At 39.6% G+C, this 17802-nt stretch overlaps 1 protein-coding gene across 4 annotated transcripts in view; it reads left to right on the plus strand.

Annotated features, from left to right (window-relative positions):
* Nucleotides 1–17802, plus strand: part of GRHL2 (grainyhead like transcription factor 2) — a 66090-nt gene that overhangs the window by 16215 nt on the left and 32073 nt on the right. For 3 of the 4 annotated variants that reach the window (XM_030971257.1, XM_030971258.1, XM_030971261.1), the window contains exons 4-8: nt 1386–1770; nt 4240–4292; nt 7444–7600; nt 9852–9963; nt 14952–15046. In XM_030971257.1, coding sequence (XP_030827117.1) covers nt 1386–1770; nt 4240–4292; nt 7444–7600; nt 9852–9963; nt 14952–15046 — 802 coding nt within the window. The remainder of the gene's footprint in view (nt 1–1385; nt 1771–4239; nt 4293–7443; nt 7601–9851; nt 9964–14951; nt 15047–17802) is intronic. The other variant, XM_030971259.1, reaches the window with a different exon arrangement.

Below are 17802 nucleotides of genomic sequence, written 5' to 3' on the forward strand. Positions count from 1 at the left end.
CATGCAGTTTGGAAGGTAGCTGAGAGTTTCACTCCGTGTTTGTGTTTGGTGGTGTTGTTTTGCTGCTTCTGCTGAGATTAGTAAAATCAGATTATCTTGACAGTTGGCTATTGGCTGTTTTTCTTTGTTTTCTTTGTTTGTAGGGCAAAAAGTGAGTAGTTTGGCCTCAGTAATCTCATTTATAGAGTCTTATTTAACATAATTTAGGATCTACCCAGCAAATAAAGTAACTCTCAAAATCATTTGCTTAGAATGTTTTTCTCACTCCTCTCAGATTTCAGCCTTTCTCTGTAGGCTAAAAGTGACTTCAGTCAAAGGAAGCTGCCTCCTACTATTAAGACCTGCAGAAAAGAAAGAGTGTGTATTTTTTTTTAGAAACAAAGGAGTTTTTACATGCTGGAAGTATCTCCATATAAAATTATGACAGAGATGAGCTATGCAAGGTTTATTTCAATGTAGCTAATTTGTGACAGCCTTAGATGGTCTCCACTAGCTGTTCATAAGGTGATTGTTTCAGTAGGTAGTAGTATAAATTTACTGTTTTAAAATAGGCTATGAACTGGTTTTTGGACAGTTTTTCTTGTGCAAACCAGAGAAATTCCTGATGATCAGTTGCTAAATTGAGTGTGATCAACAAAACTGGCCTTCAGTGGAAAGCCAAGAGAGAGGAACTGGGCACTGGGTAGTGTCAGAGCATTTCTCCTGGATTGAAAACAAAGCAATGTTATACCTACTAAAAGTTCTATGAGTTAACAATTTTATGTCAGTGTAGCTACTATCAGCAATCAGATTGCTTTCAACAGCAACTGTGGGTAGATGTGGGAATGCTGCTGAAGTTACCTTGCAGCCACTATAGTTACTGATCTACTCTGCTACAATGGAATTCCTGGGCTTGCTCTTTTAGAACAGCATTGCTGCCAGAGTTAAGCAAACAGTAGTGGCCTATCCACAGCCTGAAAGAGCATGCCATCTGCATATGAATTTTGCTGTTGATATTCTGCCTATTTCATGTGCAAAATACCTACTGTGAGTAATCCATGCCCTGCCTTACTCTTCATTCTTATTTTGTGTCTAAAGGCTCTTGTACTGCTGGATTGGTTTGTGTCCAAATTATAAACTAAGGCAAGAGCAACCCTAAATACCCAGAATTTATTGTAACATGTCAAATCAAATGTATTATCTTTCCCCATTTGTTAAAGAGCTCTGGACCTCTGCTTGCCTCCGAATTTCTTTTGCCTAGTATTTGTTCATGTATTACTTCTTATGGCAGTGGTTTATCAGAATTGAAAAATCTCCTTCCCTGACATTTAAGACCATTAAGCTATTTAAGGAGAAGATTTCCTCTGTCAGGACAGTTCATAACATCTTTTGGTTTTGTCTCACAGAAACTGTCTTAATACCACGGAAGCTCAGAATAACTTAAGTGGGGGAGAGAACCGTGTGCAAGTCCTGAAGACAGTGCCAGTTAACCTTTCCTTGAACCAAGATCCTTTGGAGTCATCCAAAAGGGAATACAGCACAAATGTGTCTGGGAGCTCAACACCCATCACAGGGTCTGCAGTGACTGTGGTTAAAGCAGAGGAATTCACCCCTGTTTTTATTACCCCACAAACACACTATGCAAGAGGAGAAAATGAGGAGCACCGAGGTGTTATCTTTGAACCATACGAAGTGTCCAACATTGCTCCCCACACAAATTATCTTAAAGATGATCAGCGCAGTACTCCTGACAGTACCTACAGTGACACCTTCAAAGATGGAGGAACAGAAGTAAGTTTTCCACCTCAAATTAGCATCTAAGAATGCAATAAAAAGCTGTAAACAAGATAAGGATATTTGAGCTTGTAAACAAGATAAGGAGATTTGAACTGTCCACAAGAGCCATTAGAAGAATAGTGATGCTTGTTTCAACAAATTAATTTCTACTCCTTGCTGTGTTTCCATCAGTCTGTGCTGTGATTAAAGGGGACCATCATGAGGCATTTCAGAAGACAATTTTAAAGATGTTTATTGAAAATTCTGAGAATAATAATTCCTGATTTTTTTTTCCTTTGGGGATATTGTGTCAAGTAGAAGATAGCTGTTATTCTAAAAGAAGATTTATTTACCATTAACAAGATCTGCCTTCAGAATAGTAAGAAATAGCCACTTTGTAATGGGGAAATTCTAGATGTTCTTTTGAAAATGCAAATGAGTAGCAACAGCCTCTGCTGCTGGATAAAAACCCAAGTAATTTATTCAGAAGCTGTTTGTTGCACTAAGCTCTATTCTACAACACAAGCAAGTGAGAAAAAGTAGAAGAATTAGACTAATAGAGGGGAACGGAGAATTTAACAGGCAAGGAACAACTGCGTGTATATGTACAGGAATGAGGAGGAAAAAGGCAAGGAGAGCTCCTTCTAACTATTTTACAGTTATGCTACAGTCAAAGTAATTTTACAGTCAGCTTTAGTATGGTGAGTACCCTCTGGCTGCTTTTGCCTGCTGCAGAATGAGGCAAACAAGCTGGAATTGTAGAAAGGTAAAGACAATTTAAAGCTGACAGTACCTCTGCAAATAATTAGAGATATTAGATGGTAAAACTCCCCTAGGATTTTTATCCTCCCAACTCTACAAAATTGTAAATGTAACAAAAGTACAAAGCAAGCTACATTAAGGCTGAGCTGCCCTGATTTAGTACACAAGAAATTTACTGTATTTGTGTATTATAGAAAAGTCTCTTGTCTCCATAAGTGACACAGATCCAGGATGTCTGGAGGTGAAATTTGTTTTCAGATAAAGAACACGTGTAGGACAACTAAATGAATAAATAATGAAGAAATCTAGCTTCCCATTGTAAAATCAGTAGGATCAAACCTTGGATTAGAAACACTGTTCTGCATTATCAAATAATATTAGTTTGGCAGTTTTTATGTGTTACTGGTAAATGGCTCTTATGGTACCATACCCATGGCTTTCTCTGGGGTGCTGGAGCAGAGTGATTCCATTCCATTGGTTTCTTCTGGGATATGCTGCTAAGAGGTTCCCAAACATTTGCCCTGTGCAGAGAGCTGTCAAACATGCAAACTTGTTAAATTTGGATCTACATGGATTTACATCGACATGTTGACTTTGCATCCCAGATTTTGTGTTATAGTAACTTTGTTACATGCTTTTTTGTAATATATATTGTTACATGTTTTTAAAATGATTGGTTAATAACAGGGTGCAGTACTTGCCGTCTAGGATTTCTGTGCGTTCTGTGGAGAAAGAATCAGTTCAAATCTGCTTGCCAAAAGTGGGTGGAGTGGTTTTCTAAGTGCACTCACTCCTCTCCATCTTCACCTCCCCTGTTAATTCTACAAAGGACACTGGGCAATTTATGTCCCCAGCCATAGTTGTTAGGGGAGGTATGTGCACTGTTGGTAGCCTTCTAGCCCTAAGTGTTCACGTGCATGTGGCATGGGAGCAGTCAGAGCTTTGCCACCCTGCTGCAGCCTCACTCAGCACCGAGCCTGTCCCTTTGTTTTTCTCAACTGCCCAAACTCCAGGGTGTGCTTTGCCTGGCTGTGCTCTGACTGCTCCTCCAGTCACTGTTGTGTAGGCACAGCTGGATGGAGCAGGTGTGGGGAAACCGTAAGGTAAAATGTCAAAACATACCAAAAGAAACTTAGGCAAAGTTAATGTTTAGAAGTAGGAAGGCAGTTGTTCTTACTTGTTTTCATAAGTGCTTGCAAAGTATTTGCTAAGTACTGGTGAGAATGACTGGGTTTGTATTTGTTCTAATACTTACTCAATTTTCAAACACATTATAATACATATTTAGAAATGCTTTCAAAACATTTATGAAGTGACTTAGTTGTGCTGTACTGAAGGAGCGCTAAGCTGTTATAGATTGCTGTGGACGTGGATACTTTGGTCAATCACTTGCTGTGTTCTTTGTTACAATTTTAACAATTATAAATATGCTGTTCTAGTCTCTTTCATTTTTTTGTTTAGCTGTGCTTAGTTTGTTAGTTCTCTATAGTATAAACAAATTTTTTTAGGTTAGGAAAGTATATTGTATGTTTTTTACAATGTCAACCTCTTAACTTCTATATAAAATGTGACTAGCTTATTAATATCCACTCTTGTTTTTAGGTATTTTGAATTTTAAAGGGTTGATTTTTTTTCTGAGTTTATCTTTAAATAAACATAGTTGCACTTTTATTGGTATTTGCATTTTGATTTTATCAAAGAGTATTTAATCTTATTTTTCAGAAGTATCGGAGTGTGTCAGTGGGGGCTGAAGAATATATTTATGAACAAACAAGGTATGGCATAAGCTTTGCAGTGTGCTGACTGGCATCAGGCAGGAATGTATTGAGGAGTAGCTGCCTGTGTCGACTTCTTGCCCTTCCTTTCTTCCCCCTGGGGTACCTGCAGGGCTCCCTTAATGATGCCAAGCATTATTCTCCCCTTTTTCTCTTGCTCACTCTCCTCTCATCTAGCTCTTAGATCTGGACAGTTTATGTCTTCATCTGTTGCCTTCCCTCAGCATTGCTTTAAACTCATAATTCCTCTGAAGCCCTCCTGCCCAAGATATGCAAGATGAAAACTGTTGAGAGGTTCCCCAGGTAAAAGAGTATAGCTTTGACAACCAGCTCATAAAAAATCTTTTCAGGATGACAGAATGCACAAGTCAAATGTCCAGGACAGTTGAAAAGCTTCAAGAAAAAGCTTCAAAAATTAAAGTTTGAAAAGAATACTGTTCTGACTAAGCACAGAAGAATGTGCATGTAGCATGGGCAAACACTGCAGAGTCCCTTTATCTAGGAAAGACTGCAATCACTAAAGATTTTAAACTGATGCTTTATTTCATACTTATGAATGGTTCTGTTTATATCTGAGAGATTACTCTCACTTTAGAGTCAGGAACATGCCTACGTAGTTTTTGTGGATTAGGCATACGGCTCTGACTGTGGTGAAGGTTCCTTACAGCTTGATATTTTTTCTGAAGAATGTTAAAATGATCATTAACTGCAGTGAGCTCAGAACTGAATCATTATATAGACAGAAGATATGAAACTGATATTTAGCAAAGGCTGCTCGCTTACTATACTGAACATTTGTAAAATTGAATCCTGAAGCATTGGTGTTGTTAACAAATTTCACGCATTTAAGTCTTTCATGCTACATCCAAGGTTACCTTAAGAATGAAAGCTCTGAATGGACATTAAGAAAACTCCCAGGAAAGATGTATTTAGTTTGCCTGGAAGTCTCAGAAATGAGAATTTCAGATTGAAAAAAGAAGTGGTGAATATGCAAGTAATTGGAAGCTTGCTAGAAGATCTTTTAGTGACTACACAGGGGTTTAGTTGAGACTCATGGTGAGGTTCATAATAGTATTATAATAATTGAGTGACTGTAATAAGTTTTAAGAGTGAGAGTAATCCTCGTGCTATAGGGCATGCTTTGCTTGCCAGCTGAAAACAAGAAGAAAACTCTGAAATGGCACTACACAGAGGCTCCAAAACTGGCCAAGTGCAATGTGTCTGGGATTTTCATTTTTTGACTGAAACATACAGAATGCCAGGGAACAGAAGACCAGCCTGTGGCAGACTGCAGGCAGTTCTGTTAAGACATTGTGTGTGTCTGACTTTGATCATTCTAAGCCCCTCTCAGCACTCATCCCTGTTAGTTCTTCTGTCTGGTGTGAGGTTTTAGCATCACCTTATGTGTAATGCTAAATCAAGGCTGTGCCCCTACCTCTAAAAGTGGTGCAGCAGGATGGATGCTGGTTCTGCAGCACTGCTGGTATAGCTCTTCCAGTCCACTCAGACGGGTCCACACTTGCCAGCGTTGGCAGTGCCTCTGTCCCCCTTGCACACAGGACAGGGACTGTGCCAGCACACCCCGCAGCAGAGGGGACAGCGGTGCCTTGTGCTGCTTTCCCACTGCCTGCAGGAGCCTTCATGGTGGCCCCAGCTGCCCTGTGTGGAAGCACCAGTGCTGCCATCGGTGGATTGGATAGGTATAGACGAGTGTTTGCTTATTACCTTAGTTTTGCTTTGACTTGTAACTTTTAAGCAGCTAGAAAAATGATTGGACTTCAGTTTATAAGCTAAGAAGACTTATAAGTTGTCTTCATTTGATTGAATGATTGCAGCTAAACTGAATAATTGATACACTAAGCTGTCTGAAGCTCCTTTTGGATGGAAAGACTGGATCTATTGCGTTTTTTCTACCTTCTCTTCAAGTGGGGATTTAATTGTAATTATTAGTTATGTGTTTTGTTGTGGTTTTTTTTCCATTGGATAGTTAAAATATCTTTTGTTTTCCCTTTATTTATATTTTGCTATTGCAGTACTATGATGATCTAGAGTATTTGCTTGAATTAGAAAGTTAGGGATACACTGTTGTTTTGGACCAACATATTCCTCCTTTTGGTTTTGCTCTGGCACTGCTTAAATACTTTTCTGAATTAGAACCTTTGTGAAAATGCTTCCACTCTATCTCCAGTTCATGAAGACTTTGCATTAAGGTTCCTATGCAGTTTGAAATTTTTTTTTTTTACAAGATCAACATTATTTTAATGTAAGAGAATGTGCAGAGCTGCAGGCATAATTTTAATTGGATTATTGTTCAAGTCCATTTTTGGAGGCGGTGGCTGAAGAGGCTCAGTGAGAATTGTTTCCAGCTAACAGTTCACTAGTTAATGGAGCTTTGACTTTTCATGGTTTGAGAAGCGCTTTGAAGTTGGAAACTTCTTCTATGAAGGAGGATCTTTTTAAAATCTAAAATTTCAACACAAGAGCTGTTTTTGCCTGACATTTTTCTAAAGGGAGGTTACTTGATTGAAGATAAAGCAAAATGTAGGCACTTCATTCAGTGTGACTAATTTTGAAAAGAAAGCTTATAAAAACCTTGATTTGCATGTTGTCTTTAAACAAATGAACTTACTGTTCATTCTCTTTGTATTCCTTCTTTGAACTGTGCTGAAAATAGCAGTTGGACTTTCCATTCTTTGTGTCCATCTTTCACAACATGTTTTATTCTGGTTGGGTTTTTAAAAAACCTATTTATTTATTTATTTATTTATATCTCTTTCTGCAACTTTCTTCTAAGTTTAAATGTCGGTGGAGTTGATGATTTCCTGCAAATCATACTGAATCCCCTCTTGGTAATTGACACTCTCATTGTGAGGTACACAGCCTCATAATTCATAATGGTTCCTTTCAGAGATAGTACAGATCTAGGCTTTGATCCAAGAAACTTACAGTCCAGATAGTTTTACGCTTGATTGCGGGATCTGATGAAGTCAAAAAAAGAAAATTGCAATTTTAAATTGCTATGTCACAGTTGCCTGGAATTTTGTTATTAGCTTCTTATGCCTTATTCAACGCAATAATTACATAATAATAAATAATAAAAAAGGGGAAAGTGATATGGATTTTGTGGGTGTTTCTCTCCTTGTCTTTTCAGCAGCACTTTTCAGTACACACTAGAAGCTACCAAGTCTCTGCGTCAGAAGCAAGGGGAAGGACCCATGACCTACTTGAACAAAGGACAGTTCTACGCCATCACCCTGAGCGAGACGGGTGACAACAAATGCTTCCGGCATCCCATCAGCAAAGTCAGGGTATGGTCCCATTTCTTTCCTAGGTGGGAATATAGCTCTGCAGATAGATATGGTTGTGGTTGATTGGCTTTTAATTGTTTTTTTTTTGGGGGGGGAGGAAGGACAGAGCAAGCTTATTCTCATGCTCAATGTAAAGGTGAGATAACACCTTATTGATGGTAACAAATGTTTTGCTGTCCAGTTTTTTCAGAGTGTGATCATATGAGTTAATGATAGCCTCAGTTTATGGTTTGGCAGAATGGTGATTACACAGACACTACACTTAACACTGGTGAACTTATTGCCATGAATAAAGCAAAGAAGTCCAAGATCTGCCACATGGACTGTGTGTAGTCCATCTTTACTCACTGGTGCACTTCATCAGCTGCTTTCCAGTGCATTTCAGAGAAAACGTGAAGAGTTGAATCCATCCTTTGTGACATAAATTTTAAATAATTTTCATTATCTTAAGTGTGAGCTTTCACTTGGCATTCACACAGAAGTGTAACAAAATGAATTATTTGCATCTTAGATTCTATGCATAGAACTGTAGCTTGTGTATTCAGCAACATTTACCTGGTGAATGGGCCTCCTGATTTCCTTGGTAATGCTTTTGAGTTGATAAATCCTAACCCAGTAACTTTGGAATGAACAATGAGCCCTGTAAATTTTACCCTGAAGCTGTCAGGGTTGCATATGTATGAGGCCACAAAAATGTTTCCATCCAAATACATGAAGTTCTCTAAAAATGTTGTGACTTTAGTCAAAGGGAGCAACGAAAGTCAATGTGCGCAGTGAAGCAAACAACAACCTATATGTTTCTACCATACATAAATTTTAGAAACGCTCTTCCTAAACAGAGGCAATGATTTGGAAACCTGAATTAGGAGTTAAGTTTTAGCCTGGTTTCCTTGGGACATGGGGCTGTTGGCTGAATCTGATGTAAGACTTCTCCGTTGCTGTACAATCTCTTTCCCTGCCACTCATTCCTTCCCATTTTGTGGTTCCAGCTCTAGCACTTGTAGAGCTGAAACAGGAGTCAGGAGGTCACTGGTCTGACTGAAAACCAGTCCTCATATACCTGGTTCAGTGCACTGCCACACGAGTTTTGAAGCTGTGGCAGCAGAAGGGTGGAAATTATAAAGGAGAGGCGAGATCGCATCCTTCTGGAGGATGTAGCTGACAGAAGATTGTGAAACTGTGCAACTTTCACTATCATGTTCTGTTTGCCAGGGCTCTACTCAAGTGACTGTTGAATTTATTGCCAATTCCATCCAAAGCTAACAGAGGGGCAAGAGGTTTTGAAGGTATTAAACCTCTACAAGTTCCCTGTAAGTGGTTCATAAAAATGTTAGTGCTGTCCTTGGTGGAAAAGCCAGTCTGCATGGCCAGTTCTGGTTAGTGCCTCAGCTGGCCAGCCACACACACCTGGTGCCAGCCAGTATAAACAGCCATAACCCAGGACTCCTCCATGGTGTGTACTGCCTTGTGCCATGGAGAAGAAGATGTGGTGATGGTGGTCACCTTTTATAGGTGGAATGCAGAAGGTCACAGAGTGCATGAAGGGTGGTTTGTGGAGGGACAAAGATGATGAATCAATTGTAATCTACCTCCTTGGCTTATAAAGCAGCTTGATAGTGATTTTTTGTGCCTACTGTCTCAGGGTGAAAATGAACATTGAAAAGTGAAGGTTTTTTTCTCTGGTTTATTTTCACTTAATTTTAATTGGTATGATCATTCCTCCATTGTTTTGTGTTGTTTTGCTTGCCTACAGCAGGGCTTATTCAAAAAGCCTATATTGCTTGTGTAAAATTTTGCAAAAAAATTCAATCTGTTTCCTTTGAATCACGCTTTAACAGAGTGAATTCAGAACGTGAATTGAAAACCTCAGCAAAATTCAGTTACGCTGAATTTGTCATTAAACACATATGTATAAAAGTCCTGCTCCCAAAAAGGGTATTTGTGTATACTAAATTGAAAATGTCTTGCCTTTAGTCAGTGAAGGTGACTTTTTAAAACTAAGAATATGATTAATTTTTATTTGGACTATCAAGAACATAATCCTGGGCCTTGCATTATTTTACAACTACATTTCTTTTGTCTGGAGTTTTTAAGTACACTGTAGTACTGGACTGATTAAAACCCAATCTTCTACAACCAAAGTACTGTGAGAGTGGCTGGATCAGAATTAGAGGCATATGGAGATTTTAATTTTTGTGTTCCTGACAATTAATTATTTTAACTAATGTGGCTCTGGTATTGTTTTTCATAGAGTGTGGTCATGGTTGTTTTCAGTGAGGATAAAAACAGAGATGAACAGCTGAAATATTGGAAGTACTGGCATTCCCGGCAGCACACAGCTAAACAGAGAGTCCTTGACATTGGTGAGTGTAAGAACATCTCCAGATGTTTCAGGGAAGATTTCAGATATGGAAAGCTCTGGTGCCTTGCACAGGAATATGGTGGAATATATTGGCAATGGCTTCTTGGCTTGTACCAGTTTTTAGCAATGGCTCATTCCTGCTAGGACTATGGGGTCTATGGAGCTGGGTAGGAACCATGCAGAAAGAATGGTTCTCAGTATTTACACAAAAGAGCTGCCCCTCGCCATGTGTATTTTGTGGTGTACCTCCTTCTGGGAAATCAAGGTCTGCACCTCCTCAGGGGTCACAGAGTATCTGTTCCCTTTATTTTTTCAAAGGGTGATCCAGTCTTTGATCCAGTAACAGTTATGTTAGCCAATTGATGTGGAATCGCAGCCTGAGAGTGCAGATGTCATCATTGTGGTGACTGCAAAGGAGTGTGCAGGATTCCTCCACCCCTAGAGTGAGTCAGTGTCAGCAGTGAGGGAGAGGCAAGCTCTGGTGTGCTATCCTGAGAGACCTGTTTATCATTCATCCCATCTAAAGTATCTACTAGCCCATTTCAGCCCCAGCTGTCCTATCTGCATGCTCAGGAGATTTTAGCAGAGGAAGAACACGTACTTGCTGCCAAGGAGCCTGAAGTTGAAGTCAGTGGCAGTGTCTAGACATCAAGCGTTTCTCCCCTCCCACGTGCAGTTTACACATGCACCCATCTGCACGGATTCCAGTCAAAGGAGTCGGCAAGACCAAAGCAGACAAAGTCTATCTTGTTTTGACCGCCTGAGGGAACCAAACCATTGAATGGCAGGAATGAGAGGGGGCAGAGAGGGGGGCTAAACCAAAGCAGGGTTACTTGTAGAGAACATTCTGACACTTCGGGGGACGACTGAACTGGGTGATCACGGAATCTGAACCCAAGCAGTCCTAATCACTGTGCTGCCTGTAGATTTTCAAATGCTGTAGTTTCCACCGAGGCCTGGTGTTATTTAAGGTCAAGTATATTTTCTCCAAGCAGCTCTTCCAGAATATCCTCTCTGCCTCTTGTCTTATCATTTTTCTGGCTGAACTGTTTCATGAACTTCGTTCTTTTCCCCCTTGCCCCCATTTTCTCTTCTTGTCCATTGGGGTACCTAACTCAGTAAAACCGCCACCCCAGAACAAATTCATGACACCTTAAAAGAAGAAATAGGCCACTTCACAGCTCTTTCTGAAGGCTGCCTTTTTTTTTTTCTATGCTAGTCCGTACAAGCTTGTGGTAGTACTTTGAAAAGTACGTGCTGAGCAGCTCGCTCCACTGTAGTGCCAGCACCCTCTGACTCCACTGCACTTGTGGTGTCCTGGCACATTTCAGTTGCCTTACCCCAACAAGTTAACTTATGATACATATTCTGAAAAATAGTACTCTGCAAAATAAGTGCTGTGCATGAGCTGTGTGATTTACCTGTGTTAAAGTGAATGTCTTTTAATTTTCCATTAGTTTGAGGTGAAATAGCACTGCTTTGACTTTTGAGGCACTTTTGAATACTGAGGTGCAATTCTTTATTTGCGCTGCAAACATGAGCAAAGCACAGTGTAGCAAGACTTACTGATATATCCCTTCTTGTCAGATATAAGAGCTGTAAGAGCATGCTTCACCTCAGTGTTCAGCAAAAAAGAGACCTAAATGTTGCTCAGTAGTGTTTTCTTGAGAACAACTGAAATATAGCCTTACAAGTATGGTGTTTCTGAAGTACGTTTCATTTTCTTTGGCACGGTTAACCGGCTTATTAGGCCAAAATGGCTCCCAAGTATCAAACTGCATTTAGCAAAATCTTCTAGTTTTACCATCAAATGATCTAACTGAGCAGCTTAATCCAAATTTGAAGTTGGCCCTGCTTGAACCAGTTAACCTCTAGGGGACCCTTCGATGCAAAAATTATTTTGAATGACTCTATGAAGATTTCCCTTTACATTAAAAATTCAGATCCCTGAAGGGGTCCTCTAAATACTTGGAGTTAATGTCCAAGCCCCGTATAACAAGAAAATTAAGTGTCCAAAACTCTGCATCACCTGTTCCATAGATGTTACTCTTATTTCATTTGATATTTGTAGCATGTTTAACATTGTGAATCCTTTCCCATTGTTTATGAATGCACTTTTAATCTAGACCATGATGTGGTCCTTAGCAGGCAGAAGATCAAATTAATTTGGGATGCTCCAGTTCCAGCTGTTCAGATCTCAGATGGACAGGGGGACTATGCTTGTGCTGCTTTCCTTTGTGGCAGGGATCTGTCTGTCTGCTTTCTGGCCTGCAGTTATGTTCTGGACATCAGAGGAAATAGTGGTTTGCTCCTTCACTCCAGACAAACAGGGGTCACTGCTTTAATTTGTTTTGTGTACTGACTGGTGCACCTCCTGGGAGGAAGGATGCTTCAGTGGATTAGGTGCAGTGACAAGTCTGAAGATGTGTTGATATTAATAAAGAGAAACATGTACTTACATGTATTCAAGTCCTTAGTGCTTGAGGAATAAACCTGAGGGCTTGACACTTATTAAGCAAGAAGGTAAGGTATTTTCCAAAATTTAGGCTATGTACTGTAATGGATTTTTCCGAAGAAGGAGTAAGGTGCATGTTTGCTTTTTGTAGGAGGAATAAGGTGGGCCGGGGGAAAAGAGCTTTATTTTCACAGTGCTGTGACAGTGGATCACTAACTTTTTCTTTTAAAATAATTGTAATGTAAAGAATACAATACTTAATTGCAGTGGATATTGGTTATTCAGAATAAATATAATAATATGACATACTAGAACAAGTTCAAATATGAACTGTGAGTGTGGAAGCTTTGTGCTCCATAGGAACTTGCCCTTGTTTTTTTCAGGATAGTTTGTATTATTTATGTGCACAATGCAAAAGTATGCAATGACATGTAATGCATGATTAATGTTTAACATTAAAAATTTGCCATTGTTTTATATGTAATTTATGTAACAAAAGAGGAAATAACTCCTGTGTAGACATTTTTTGCTTATTGAACACGCTGATTTCTCTTTCTGGTAACTCACAGCAGGAGAAGAGGAAAAGTTGTAGTCACTCTAACAGCTTTCAAATACTCTGAGGTGTAAATGGTGTCTTAATCAACTGAGGATTCTTCTTTAATTGCATGTAAATTGAGGGGAATAGGATGCACTTCTGCTTTTTAAGTGTCACATAGACACTCCATGAGATTTGTGTATAGCAATTAAAGGAGAGGCATGTGTTGAGAGAAAGGAAGGGTTGGTGGGATGTGAGGTTCTGACAGCCTTTTAAGACAAGAAAACAGGTGTCTTTACGAGACATCTTGTTCATGTCTTTCCAAAGTGCACCTACACAGCACGGCCATATACAGCAGTCAGTTGCACGAGGCACTTTCTGGTGAATCATAAATTTAAGAGGTGGGTGGATGTGTGCACATGCATGTTAAACTACTTATGTGTCTTCTAATTCCTCTCATTTGCATCTCCACACTGAATTTAGATAGTGAAGCCAATGACTTCAGTTAAAAAGGAGATCTGAGTTCAAGGTGGGAATGAAAAGCCTGCCTGCCCTCTCAAACACTTTGCTATTTTGCTACATCACCAAATATCTCGGCTGTTCTTATGGTCTAAAGTTTTTTTTTTTTTTTTTTTCTGTATCCAAAATCATTCACGGGTCCCAGGAACACAATTTTATTTGCCCCGTGAGATGCCAGCATTCTTGTGTTTCAAATGAGAGAAAAGTATACTGATTGCCAGTCTCAAACATGAAATAATTATTCTTGTAGCAATGTTTTTTGTTATAAATTATTTTAAAACAGTTATTATCTGGAAATTATTTTTTAGAGACCTACAGTTTAGGCAAAGGGAATGAATATTGCAATAATTCGTGTGTGTAGCACAGAATACAGAAACACCCTCTTTCTATAACTGATTACAAAGCTAAGAATCAGCATGCTTCTGAAGCAAGGATTTGGGCAAACTGTAGATCAGGAGTGTAATCTCAGCCCTCTGGCACTGAGTCCAATTACAGCCCTCGAGGAATTCTTAGGAAATGTTTGTCCCAGAGAGAGTTATTCCATTAGTGTGAACGATCTGGAAGTTCCTTTAATCAAGCAGCTATTACTTGGTATCTCTCTTAATCTGTCATCAAAAAATAGAAGGTGTTAAACTGTCCAGCAAAGTGAGAGAAAAACAGTGCTTGTTCCTCTTTTCAATTATAAAGAGGACTTGGGAGTTGTCTGTTTTACATAGTTTTCCAGCCTTAGTGTTTTGGGGGAGGGTTAGTGAACTTTGAAATCTTCCTCCCTTTTGCTTTGCATTCCTTCCAAAATGCTAGTTTATTGATGATAATGATAACTGCACGTAGGGAAGAAGTGAGAAGAAGGTGCAGTTTTGTAGTCAGACAAATTAATTTTTTTTTCTTCATTTGCTGTTTTAGTGGTGCACATACTTTGGAAAAAGGATCTTTGTGGTTTTGGTTCTTTGTGGGGGATTTGTGATGGTTTGGATTTTTGTGAGGTTTTTAATTTTGTTTTTAATAATATAAAAATATGAATCCAGCATCCAGTGCAGTAATTCCTGGGAAAGTTGGAATGCACACTGATGTCCTCCAGTCATAGCTCTTAGACTTTTAGAAAACTTCTTTAGGATTTACCATGTGTTTTCTTAATATCAAGGTTTGAACAGTCCCTTAAAATGCTTCAGTAGTTTTCAGTTAATTTTCCAGTTTTGACCATTCCTTGGCCAAGTTAATGAATGCACTGACTCATTGCCAGTAGAGTCACAATCCTTTTTGAGAGCCAACAATATTTTGCAAGAACATTAGCTAGAGATATACTATGCATAAGACTCAGGTTACATTCTGTTACCTCTTTATAGTAAAGATTATTCATAATTAATCATAAATAATAAAAGAGGTGGTTTTGATGCACTAGAAACACAGTTTAAGAAGCAAAGAAGCAGTATGAGTTGTAAAACAGTTCAAGTTTTTTCATGACTCTTGTTTTTTCTTACAGCTGATTACAAGGAGAGTTTTAATACCATTGGGAATATTGAAGAAATTGCATTCAATGCTGTGTCCTTTACTTGGGATGTCAATGAGGAGGCAAAGGTGAGGAAAAGCCATGCAGATGGCATCCCTTTATAAGTACCATCCATCGTTAGGCACTGTTCCACTTCTCTCCTTTCTGAGAAATAGGAGGGCTTGTTGGTAGGTGCCCAGCCTGAGAAATAGTAAAAGATTTTTTTCCTATTTGCAAAGCCAGGTGTAAGACACAAGCTGAGTCTTTTATATCTCCAAATTGTCAACTTTCTTTCTACACTATCAGCATCTCCAATAATCCATATTCTGTAAGTTAGACTATGCCTTCCCTTGTGTTGGTGTCATTTATTTTATATTGTTACACAGACCATCTTTGCAATTTGGAATGAATGTATTTTTGAGGACTGAGGCGTTTTTGGTTTTGTTTTTTTTTTTTCCTTTTTAATGGTTAAGTACCCTCAGGCATGGGGTTTTCATTCAGGAATGTGACTTTTAAGTGGACCTATAAACCAGGACATCAGAACACCTTAACTAATTTCTTACAAATAAGGTTGTACAAAGGCTGTCAGAGTGCTTCAACTGCATAGACTAGTGTGGGAGAAATGAAAAACTGCCGGTGTTTATAAGAAGAAGCTGGCCCCCGGAAAGCAAACAACAAGGGAAATAGGCTGTGTAAAATGAGTGAAGGTAATGCAGTACTCTTGGGGATGTAGTTAATAAACAGCAAACACTGAGCTCGGCAAACTCCTGATAGTGTTTTCATGTTGAACACAAAATGTCCAGTGTTCAAGTAGAGCTATGAATCTTTCAAAAACAAAGACCTCTTCATGCACAATTGCCCAGTACATTTCCAGCAGCATTAGAGAGGTTGCATCTTCAGAGTGAGTCCTCTGAGAACTTGTACTGAACACCGAGTGGTAGCATTAACACTCACTGTCCTGACTCCTAACTGAAGGTACTGACTGTTTATAGTAACAGGGATTTAATCTCTGGTGTGCATCTTAAAAGGAAAGACAATAGTTCTGAAAATCACCCAGCTCTTTCAAAAGGAGGCCTTGATAAACAGAGTTGTATTTGGCCCAGTTGCTAATGGTGCTGTATTTACTCATGTAGTGATTACGTTTTCAACGGCCCAGATATTTCCCTATTATGTGTTTCCATTTCAAAATACAGCCCTGGGTTGTCCTCTGCAGTCACAACAGGCGACTGGTGTGTGTGTGTGATCACTGTGCAAGCAAATACCAATTTGGGGTCTCCAACACAGCAGTCTTCCTCGAGGACCTTTACAGAAGCACTACCAGGGCTAGAACCTGGCAGTCTAGTCCCAGGGCTGGCAGCTCTCTAAGACATCTGCATTTGCAGCTCCAAGCCAGACTTAGCAAGACACCCATGTTGATCTAGGAACAAGGAAGTCACATCCATTAAAGTCAGGTATTAACCTCAGACGTTTTTTCCTAATCTCACACCATTCACCTGGCTCTTGCCTTGGGTGCCAGAACATTATAAACACAACTTTTGCAATGATCACTGGAAACAAAACAAGCTGAGATTTTGAAGTAAAGACTCCTTCTGGATTAAAAAAGTACTAGGAGTGAAATTTAAGCTGCTTGTATTTCTGCAGGAAATAGTGATTAAAATGCAAATTGGCTTATGCATATTTATTTTGGGGGTATTAAATATCTGATCTTTTAGGAGCTTGAACTGTAAATGTATTGATAAAAGAGGATTTATAACATGCTTTGGTGTTTGGCTATCAAACATAAATTGGATTGTATGTGAAAGCTTATCACCTTGTCTGCACTCCAGTGTTTCCCTCCCCACACGCATGTATGTGTACGTGCTTGCTTCTGTTGGGAAGTTTGATACAGTAACTGCTTGCACTGAGTCTGGGGATTCCCATAGGATGCCCCTGCGGTGTTGGAAAGCTGTGGGTTCTGAGGCATGTCACTGAAGGCTGTTTTTTCTCCAGCAATTACCTCATCCATGGGGGATAAAGAATAATTACAGACTCCCTTTTCCTAAGCTTTTTGAATGATGATCTTTCAACTGCCTCCATTGTTTTTGTTTGGTATTATTTTCCATTTTCACCACAATTTCAAGATTAAAACTTAACCCTCTCAGAGGCACAAAAGCTTTTTTTTTCAAGTCAGAGAAAAGTGGCACACAACAGTTCTTTTCAGCGCCTCTGAGCTGGGATATGATGAAGCACTTTACTGGCCCTGGAAGAAGCAAAGAAAAACTTCTTGTTGGAAGTGCACTGGGGAGTGGTGTGGAAAATCAAACGGAAGTAGTAGAAATCACCTAACCCAATACACCTCTCTCTCCTGGGAAACTAAACCCCACATTTACAAGACCTATCTTGAGCATCAGGTTTCTCACTTTCCTACTCCACCTGGATGGCAGCTAATTTAAAGCCATGTTTCTCCTCATTTGAAGTCAGACTTTTCCTCTCACACACAGACAGAGCAGGCCTTCCCCTTGCAGCCCTTCAGGATGAGGGTATCAGAGAATGGGTGTGGCAGTCAGAATCTGCCAGCTACCTGTGAGCCTGCTAAGGCAGCATCTTGTGCTGGGTCTTAGTGGAATAAGCAGGAATACAGAGGGTACAGGCAGAGGCCTCTCTGTGTTGCCCCAGTAATGTCAGTGGAACTGGGCTGTTGGCTCCAGTTCACCATGCTTGGTGTGTCATCTTCCAACTTCTGCCAAGTCAATGGAAACAGAATCTTATAGAGTGCATGTCAAGAGGTGGAATCATCACACTGTTGCTTTCTGTGATCTCAGGAAACAGCACCAAAGTCAGAAACACCACTCTGCTAGTGTTCTCT

This window comes from Camarhynchus parvulus, chromosome 2 (assembly GCF_901933205.1).
Source record: "Camarhynchus parvulus chromosome 2, STF_HiC, whole genome shotgun sequence".
Lineage (NCBI taxonomy): Eukaryota > Metazoa > Chordata > Aves > Passeriformes > Thraupidae > Camarhynchus > Camarhynchus parvulus.